Here is a 10239-nt window from a genome sequence, read left to right as displayed (position 1 = left end):
ACTCAACTCATTCCATGATATGGCAGCTTCGTGGATTTGTAGTAGCTAAATTGCAGAGGCAGAAGCTAGCACATTTCCCTCTATGACGGAGAAAATCGAAAGACAGTAAAGAAACGGAACTGTGCACTTAGGAGAGATCCTCAACAAGTGGATAAATAGATAGCCGTCAGGTATATTTCACTTATCAAATTGAGAAGAATTGAAAAATGATACAACCCGTTACTGGCAATAATGGAAGAAAATAAGCACTCATACTCTTCTGGTGAGAAAGTAACTTGGACCAATCTGGAAGCAAATTTAGCAATACCTATCAGGAACCTTAAAATTTCCATGCCTTTTAATTTAGTGATTTCACTTCCAGAATAGATTTATTCTAAGGGGGAGATAGAGATAACGAAGAATCTAGCTCATTGGAACTTCATTACAGCATTGATTGTAAGAGTAAAAAACTAGAAACACCCTAAAGACCAAATAATAGAGAACTGGCTAAATGGATTATGATACATAAGAATGATGTTATAGATGAAAAAGGACATGGAAGATGTTCATGCTATATGAGTAAAAAAAGAAACATTAAAAACAGTACATAGAGTGATAGCTGACAATTACCAAAAAGAGGAAAACTACTAGAAATACTTGTTGATATAGAAAAACTAAGTTTATTAGATTTATCTCAATAAAGAAGAACACCTCCTTGACAGAGGCTCGTTGTATAGCAGGAGAGGATGTTGGGAGAGAATATTTACAGGGTTTTAGGGCCAGAGCTGAGAGATTATAAAGCAGGTCTTACCAGGTAGGGAACTGGCTGGGATTGGGCAGTTCATGACATGGTAGCTTTGGATTGGTGGGCGCAGTAAGGTAGGTCTTAAGTAAATATTGCTGAGCAAGCTATTGGTCTTGATAAGTCAGCAAGTATTTTCTGGAGCAAGCAGCAAGTTATGTTTGTCTAGTCCCAGTTTTGTTTGGCACAGAAAGAGGAAAATATTCTTTGCCCATAATTGTTTATCATAGGGACAGGAAAGTGTGTTAATTTCAGTTCTCAATAATAGCTCTCCTTTTATTAAAAAATTACTCATATTTCTATTTCACTAGAAAAAGTCTAGGCAGATGATTATTTACAAATTAAAAGTGGTTATCACTGGGTGGAAGGATTACAGGTGTTCTCTAATCTCTTCTTTTTTGCTTATCTGTATTTTCTACATTTTCTCTAATGAGCATATATTTGGAAAAAAAGATGCATTTTTAAACCCATATTTAGCCAGATAAATCCAGGACTACAGTACCCAGAGTCACCCTCACCTCGAAGCTTCTAATGTATTTCTAAAAATAACCAACAACCTAGGCAGAATTTTTGCGGCCAACTTGAGGAACTGTCTAAATAGTTACCTAGTCACAACCACATGATACCATAAGCATTAGGCAGCTTTTCATCTTTTCAGACAGACAGATAGATGCTGCACAGCCTGTTTTAGAAGGATCCATTCTTCAGAAGCATATTTGGAAGCATATTTAATTAACGCAGACACCTGTTTCTCCCCTTGACTCTCTGTTATCACTCCATTTTCAGAATTACGGTGCAGCAGGTGCCAGGGACTCCAGGGAAATGGAGAGTGAGATCCCAGGTGAGCCCAGAAGTAGAGACTACTGTCTCGTGACCTCTCCAGGCAACCGCTAATAAATATTTGTGAGCATCTAATATTGACTGAGTGCTAGACAAGGGGAGGCATGGCACAAAAATTGGATAACTTACACTCTATCCCTTAAAGGAACTTAGTTTTTAATCGGAAAAAGGGTGGTGAGGAGTGACTAACACACAGGGACAATTCCAGGTGGATACAAATGGCCTGCAACCAAGACTTGCTCCACAGGTGGACCAGTGCTTGACTCCATGCTCATCTCCATTATGATATTTGTATTAGTGGTCTTGTGTGGTCTAGATAGACTCTGAGTCCTACATAAATGTGGAGATAAGGAGGTTTGGGATGTTGAGATAGTCTAGGTAAAAGAGGTTAAACTCAAACTTTTTTTGATTTCCATACCTGTTCTTGAAAATCTTTCCAACATTTGAGTCTGCTTTACCTTCTATATAAATAACTGTAGCTTAATGAACCAAATTTTGGGACCCCAGGGTCATTTTCATTGCATATAGATGTAGATTCATTGAATGTAGACTGGAAAGGTGAGAGACTAACATGGATGTGAATTGATTCCAAGATAGCTTGAAATTTACTTTAAAAGAAGCCCCCCCCCAATTCCTAATATCTGTATATTTTTTTGGTGATCAGCTTCTTTCCCTTAAAGAGGACCCCAGTGAGACCTTCCAATAGATTGAAGGTTCTGATTGGTTGAAATGTCACTCGACTTGAAATAACCCTTTATTATCAATCACTACTCTTCATCAGGGATCTCATCATCTCAAGACAAGGGGCCTTAGTAACCCCCTTGAGGAAACGGAGGCCCAGAAAGGGGCCTTGCTCAAGTTCACATAGTCACTTAGTGATGGACCTAGGATTAGAATTCTGTTCTCCTTGTTTTCGATCCTGAGCTTCCTGCCTCTCCAGTCCGATACCCCAGGCAGTTCCCTACAAGCCAAAACTTACTGGGGACTCTGGGGAACTAAGCTACAAGAGGTAAAATAAAAGAGACACAGCTCACAACACCTTTGTGTACAGTGAGATGTTCTCATTTCCAAGTCCACTTTTAGGAAGCTTCTCTGGAACGGGACTCAGTTCTCCTCAATGCCAGACACAGGTATTGTCACTGTTGCACCCCTTGGTTTCATCATAGCACAATTAAGGAAACCAAGATGCAGACAGATGAAGTCTCTGTCTCCCCAGCCCTGGGCCAGCCTGTACAGCAGCCCCTCGACTTTCAAATAATGGAAACACAGAACATCTCCCAGCTGAGCAATCTGATGCTTTAACTGGCTATTAAAAACAGGAAGCATCGGGGGCCAGCCCCAGCCCCGTGGCCAAGTGATTAAGTTCACATGATCCGCTTCAGTGGCCCAGGGTTTTGCTGGTTCAAATCCTGGGCGCAGACATGGCACCGCTCACCAAGCCATGCTGAGGCGGCGTCCCACGTGCCACAACTGGAAGGACCCACAACTGAAAATACACAACTATGCACTGGGGGGGCTTTGGGAGGAAAAAGGAAAAATAAAATCTTTAAAAAAAAACCAGCAACCAACTTGGCTAATACACCACTTAAGATACCTTTGGGCGCTCATAATAATAAACAAACAAAAAGACTCCCTCAAACAATATAGGATGTACTACAGAACAGGGAAGGCAGAGTTCAAACCATTTTTAGGGTTTGCTGACTCAGTAGGTCGGTGTCCCATCAAGGAGCCAGCCTCTGCATTCTTGTGGAATTTTGCAATGTACTGCCTTTGCCCTGGAGCTTGAGCCTCATGGGCTCCAGAGGGTGGCAGCACTTCCAGGCCCCAAACCCATATCCAGAGGCAGCACCAGAGGCACTGACTTGAGTCACTTTCTTAAGAACAAGAGGATCTCTATTAGAAGTTCCTGAATAAATCTCCCCTCATAATACCGGGTGAAACCTGGTCAAGAGCAGTCTGTCACCTACCGTAGCTGGGAGGATGGGCACAGCCATTTGTGATTCCCCCCTGTAACTGGGGTTGGAACCACTTTCCTGTGAGTCATGTGAGGGTGGGGAGGGAGTGGAAGGTGAGGAGAGAGTGATGGAAGGGAGGGAGCGAGAGGGTGGAGAGTAGGGAGGAGTGGGGAGGCAGAGTGTCCTGACCCAATCAGAACTCAGCCAGAGGAAGATGGGGGTGGTTGGAATGGAGAGATGACCATCAACAGCGTCTCCTACACGTGCTCTGAGCAACAGGCTGCCTTCCCCATCTGAGTCAGGTGTCTCATCCCTTCCAAGATAATGAGAAGATGCTCTGATAGAGCATGGAGGACACAGGAAAGCATGAAGACCTTTGCACCTTTTAGCAATGTGAATGCTCACAGAGGTCCTTGTCAGGTGTTATGTTGACCTCAGGTAAAACTTACTGAGGACTCTGGGGACCTTAATCCAGAGTCAATGATGCGGTGCTAAGCGAGGGAATGCTGATAGAGCAAGGGCCGAGAGAGACCACTGGGTGTAGGTAGACCAGTATTTTAAGGTACTCCTTCAATCACACTTGGAATGTCACTGTTGGCCTACCTCAGGAATGGCCATATAGATAGGAAATTGAAATGAGAACATGAAGGAGCATCGACATATTTTTTTGCCTAGCTCATGCACTATGATAGAATTTAGCCTTGCTAACATAGAAATTAGTTTTGGATGGCTGGGTCACAAGGTTTTTGCTTTTCCTTCTCTTCTTCTTCCTCTTTTTCTTTTTCTTTGCTTTCAATTTTTAAGGATGAACGTATTTTCTTTTATGATGGGAGAACAGCATACCCTTTATTTGGAAAAAAAAGAGCTATTTCACACGTCATTTAAAACAGCATAGGAAATCCCCACGTCAAATAAGAAATCTGATGATCACTTTTGTAATATTTGAAAATAAACCAACTTTATTTGAATCAGTCAATATCAATCAAGACTGGGAAACAAATTTATAACTGGTTCAGATTCATGTGAAAACACTCAGCATTCTCTTCATTAAAAGACAATTTACATTTATTAAGGCTTGAAAGCAAGTCCTGTTATTTTATCACCACAGTTAAAGGTCTTGAGAAAATCAAGTAACCACCATTTGGAGTGTCTTTATAAAATAAAATGTTTGTTCTTTTGTAAAAGCTAGGCATCTTTTGCTAAATTAGTTCACTTCCCAGCTTATAAAATGGAACAACCAGGTAGTCAGTAAAAGACAAATTCAAACATCAGCTGGATATTTTATCTTTTAAATAAATGCATAGTCAATCTTGTGAAATCTCTAACTCTACATAGAATACCTTAGATAAGTGGATCCTTGAAACTATGTTATGCCAAAAAACAGATTGCTTTTATAGAAACACAGATTAGGCCAAACCCTATATGAGGCAATATTTCATCTTATTTTTGGTTGACGAGGGGAGCATTGGATCTACTTCTTTAAGTAATATTAAACAAAATTCTACACACTTTGGATCATACCTAATTCTGAAATAAAATATCCTGAAACTAAGCTGGGAGAAGAATATTGACAAAGGGAGAGGAATATGCAATCAGGAGGAGGGCCCTGTTGTTTGGTTTGAATGCTAAAGAGCATTGGACAAAAGACAATGAGCCTTGTGTACACACAGGGCCCCAAGGCCAATGATGTGACCCCTGTCTGTTTCCCTAACATCGGAATCAGGATGCTTCACATGCACACTTCTTTCTCTAATGCTTAAGATTCTTTTTAATGTCATATAAAAAAATAAGGAAGTGATCCCTTGGGAATCATGAACTCAGCTTTAACCATGAGCTAATGCTTCATCTTTCCAAGGAGGGAGACACCAGCATCTTGATTCACTCCGCTATTGAAATGGCTCCTGGCTAGTGGGAAGAGAGGTAAGTCATGGAGTGCCCACTGGAGGTCTGCTGTCACTAGTCCAGTTTAATTTTAGACACAGGCTCTCACAGGTTTCTCATGATGGAAAACTCTTACTAGAGAGACCTGTACCTTCCTGACTCTACCTCCCTTTTAATTCTGTTTGTCCAGGTCTTGCTGATTCCTGGGACTCCTAGATCTTCGGGGTCTATTCCAGGCTGTGATCCATTTTGGGGCAGTTCTAAGGTGCGTGGTATTGTCTGTCTGTAGAGTGGCCAGTGGGCACAGTGCCGTGAAGAGCTTCTGTTGTTTCATTTGACAAACGCTAGGAAATGCAGCCCACGAAACCTCACTCTTGACAGAGCCTTTTTCTGATGAAAAGATCAAGATCCTCGCTGGCTCCACCAGCAGAAGTGAAGACCGAGGACAGCGGCATTTCCTGGGAAGCTGAAACTAGTCTGAGACTGTGTGGCCAAATAAACTGATGGAGTGTGTTTTTTCACTTTTCAGCTCATTAGTTTGGTGCCAGGCAGCTATACCCCTTTGTTTAAAATAAGATAGTCATCCTCATGCCTGTGATTCTGAATTGTCAGGCATTTGACTCCCTCTGTCAGGATATGAGGCACAAAATAGAAGGATATGCTCTGGAACAGTCAAGATTTTACTTCTCCAGCTCATCTTCTGTAGTTGTTAAAATCTTATCCCACACCTTCTCTGTGGGCCGAGCTGAGAGGGAGGCAGTACCGCGTAGATGGGTAAATTCAACACAGTCATCCTGACGTTGCTCTGCCTCCGCCTTCCTCCCGCTACACTGCCCCATAAAAAATAGTGACGTGACAGTCAAGGGAGAGAAATAAATCCAAAAGAAAACAGGATCTCAACCCAAATAAATCCCCTTTCAGTGCCACTGAAATGCTCTTTGAGGCGTCAATATTCACTCAAGACCAGGGACAAGGGTTACCCCCTGTCTTCTAACTCTGGGGTATGGAGTGCAAACCGCAGACCTTCAGTGCTCCTTGAGTGGGTGGGTTCTGGGGACAACTAAGGACCTCATCACACTGTTGCCAGGAGACGAGTTGCTCTGTTTATGACAAGGTTATGGCCAAAACCAAGGGAGGCTGAAGGACCTAGAAGAAAATCTCCTTTAAAAAAAATAATCAGAAGGTTATATTACTGTTATTTAAAAGTACTCTGATAATCTGGCCATCAGACACTAAAGCTCTAAGTCAATAGTCCGTTGCATTATATGATAATCTACTGTTGAAACAAAAAGATATTCCTGAATGAAGTCCACAGAAGTGCCTTCTATCTGTAGCTCCATGCCCTCCTTTAAATGCTTACAACTGATCACATAACTGCCTCCGCCAGTGCCAGAATATTGTTAGTGATGTAAAACTAACTCAACCACAGAAGGAATATCTAGAAACAACAATATTGATTTGGTTTGGCTTGTTTGGTTTTAAATACTTGGTAAAGACTTGCCAACTGCTGAATTCTGAATATCAAATCCGAGTCATTAGCGTCCCATAACTTCTCTGGGGCAGCCGTTCTCCCCGGAGTCCTTCTGTTTTCTCTGTCGTTCGGGCTGTGCAACACGGAAGTGCTTTGAGAACAGCGTCCCTGTGGGTCTCAGGAAAGTCAACTGCTTCCTAGGTCATCGAGCCTGTGCCGTTAGGTCCGGGGCAGGATTTCCTGGGAGGACAAGAGGATTTCGCACTAATTAAAAGGCCTTTGGGATCATTCAAGTTTTCATCTCCCAGGAGGCCAGCTTGGGGCTTTTCCCTACAGAAAAAGGACTGTTTCCTCACCAGTTCTCCTTTTTAAACATCTCCAGGGACTAAGTTTCCAGGGAGTTGTGGAAAGGTTTATTTAGAAGTGGAAATGAATCAACTCCTTCTGCATTTGCAAAGCTCTCCGGCTGGCTTATAAAGTGTCCTACTGGGAAATGTCCTCTTCCTCCATGGGTTACAGGAGACGCCTGCTTCCTCCCCTCTGCTCTGATCAATGGGTCACTTTTTTTCTTCAGAGATCCCTGGATGCAGGTAGGTCTCGGGGTGGCTGGGGTTAGAATTTATTGATGTTTCTATGGAAAGGACAGTGCTGTCCTGCCCTCGCTGAGCTATGAGCCACGTCTTGGGGCTTTGGGCACTTGGGAGCCTCCCCCTGGAGCAGCGGGCAGCACAGAAGGAGGATGTCGAAGGTGAGGGGCTGCGGCTGTGGCGGGTGGATTTTCTCAAGGGCGTTCGCTGGGAGAGGGAGCCAATGATTAGTTCATTTTTCTTAGTTTCCGCTGCACAGGTCCCCCCGCTCAAGTCGGGTAAGCGTTTAAGGAGGTGAAACTCAAGGAGAACGTCTAAGGAGTGAAATATTAGTTAAAAAAAGTTTCCTTGTTTTCATCTGGCAGTTGAGTCAGATGGTAGGAAAACGAACCCAGGTGGGCATCTATTTTTCTTTGAGTTCAAACCACATGGTTTCCCAGTCAGAAAGGCCCATGGACTTTCTTCCTAAGGTGTTCCATGATCATGCCACCTCCTAAATGGATCTTGCACCCACGAGCGGCTGCCCGAGAGCACCCAGCTGGCAGACCCAGATCCAGAAACAACTTGAAGAGACTGGAAAGTCATTTTTGGCCAATTCTTGCATTTTTGCTCTAAGGCTAGTAGTTAGATGCATCATCAGTTGAAGACTCAAGTTAGATCATGAGAGAGAAGACCTCTCTAAAAGATTTCCAGGGAACGCTGAGCCACGTGAAGAACTTATCTTCACTCATTCCTCCACCGCCCCCATCCCCTTTCTCACAGACCCAAATGCACTCGCGGATAAACACAGTCAAACCCAGGCGTGCAGTCTCCAAGGAAACAACTACCCTACGCAAGCAAACTCCATGGCTGATGGACCCCTGTGGGTCTTTTGGCATCGACACTGCTCCCCAACCCTCCCTTCCCAGTCACCCCAGTTTGAAGTGCATGCCGACTTCTTTTCCTGGCAAGGCCCGGATAGCATGAAAGCAGAGGTCAGCGTGGGCCAGGGGTGCCGTGGCCTTGAAGCATTCACAGCACAGCCGCAAACCGAGGCTGTGTCTGAAGTGCTTTTCCCATCTGGCCTTCAGTGCCCAAGGTGACAAGAGTGTCAGAAATTAGTGAGTGGCTGAAGGGGTGCCTGCCAGACACCCAATCCACAGCCTGCTCAGTCTTCTCCATTCACTCTCTGTCATGCCTAAGAGCGGTGGATCTCGGTCTAATGAGAACTAAGATGGCATTTGGCCTTGGCCTTCAAGTGACAAAGAGGAGGAAGAGGACACTTTGCATGTTCCTAACACATCTGAGGAGATAGTCTGATATTGGCAGAAGGGGACAGTGACAATGCCACACCTGAATTCTTCAACACTGCCCCCAAATACGCTGAACCCAGACCAGGCCCAAAGGCTGAGAGCTTGACTATTTCTATCATTCCTGCTTGCAGATTCCCACATGAGCAGGTGGGGTTGGCGCTGACAGTCATAAAAAACAGCAGCCTGGAGTTTTGATGATGCCCGCAAGATGTGACCTGATGAAAAAACGTTTCCCGAGGCAATGCGGAAGAGGAGTCCTTTGGGAGAAGCTGAGTCCTTCTGGAGCAGTGATGGCAAGATGGCCAGCTCAGGATCGGCTGAGGCGCTTGGCGACGTCTGCGTAGGCCAGCTCGATCTCTGTGTCCGCTGCACAGGTGTTGGTGAACTCGTCCCGGGCGTAGGCATTCTTGAGGTACCGCCACAGGCCTGTCATCTCAGCCGGGAAGTCATAGTTCCGGTATTTCTTGGCCACAATCTGCAACAGAGATGGCAGAACGGAGATGGTGTGAAGGCATGAAACCAATCATTGGGAAGGTGTTAGCGGTGCCACCCAGGGTGGGCACAGAGGGCAAACCCCTCCCTGCATCTCAAGGGACCATCAGCAAAATGACTATAATGCAAGGGGGCAGTGCTGCCTTCTTTGTATCTTCTTTTATTTCATATTTCTTAAACAAATATAATTTGCCATTTGACCTGGTGATTCTGCTTCTGGGGGGATTTTTCCTAAGGAAATAGTCATGGACGCACACAAAGATTTAACTATACATATCTGATCACAGGACTATTCGGAATAGCAAAAAATGATACACGACACAAATGTCCAACAACACGCGAACGGATAAATACATTCTCATACATCAGTACAAGGACATGCTGGAGAACAATTAAAAATGATGCTGCAGAGGAAATGCCTGCGATCTGGAAAACTCTTCAAGATAGAGCGTGAAGTTTAAAGTTCCGTGTAACGCATTTGGAGAAATAGGTATGCTGACTAGAAGTGTACATTACCAATATCTTACCAGTGGTTATGTCTGACAGACTTACAGACCATTTTTTTTCTTTTTTCCCTTATCCACTTTGTTTTATGTAAGCATCCTTATTTAGAGAAGGGAATACAAAGCATAAAAAGTAAGTTAGATGTTGGAGTGGATGTGCAGCTTCAGGGTATGAAGTGGGAGTAAACAAATAGTGGTTTCTTTCTCTCTGTAGTTTGCCACACTTGGGGGCTGTGGACTTGGGTGTTAAGGGGAAGTGGCATTTGTGTTGAGAGAAACAGTAGTGTGGTGGGTGAAAGCATGGGCTTTCCATCCCAGCTGACTGGGTCTGCAGTCCTGACTCTGCTACTTAACAGCTGTGTGACCTTGGAGTAGTTACTTAACCTCTTGGAGCCCCAATTTCTTTATGTCTAAAATGGAGGTAATAACAAGACCTA

General features: G+C 44.0%; 1 protein-coding gene across 1 annotated transcript in view; it reads right to left on the bottom strand.

Moving 5' to 3' along the window:
* Positions 1-4507: 4507 nt before the first annotated feature.
* The window catches only part of CLIC5 (chloride intracellular channel 5), a 100036-nt gene continuing 94304 nt past the window's right edge, over positions 4508-10239 (bottom strand). The window contains exon 6 of the mRNA XM_046641114.1: positions 4508-9282. Coding sequence (XP_046497070.1) covers positions 9115-9282 — 168 coding nt within the window. The 3' untranslated portion in view covers positions 4508-9114. The remainder of the gene's footprint in view (positions 9283-10239) is intronic.

The sequence above is a fragment of the Equus quagga genome, chromosome 15 (genome assembly GCF_021613505.1).
Source record: "Equus quagga isolate Etosha38 chromosome 15, UCLA_HA_Equagga_1.0, whole genome shotgun sequence".
In the NCBI taxonomy this organism is placed as follows: Eukaryota; Metazoa; Chordata; class Mammalia; order Perissodactyla; family Equidae; genus Equus; species Equus quagga.
Note: the sequence above shows the minus strand (reverse complement) of the source record. Positions and strands in the feature narration are given on the sequence as shown.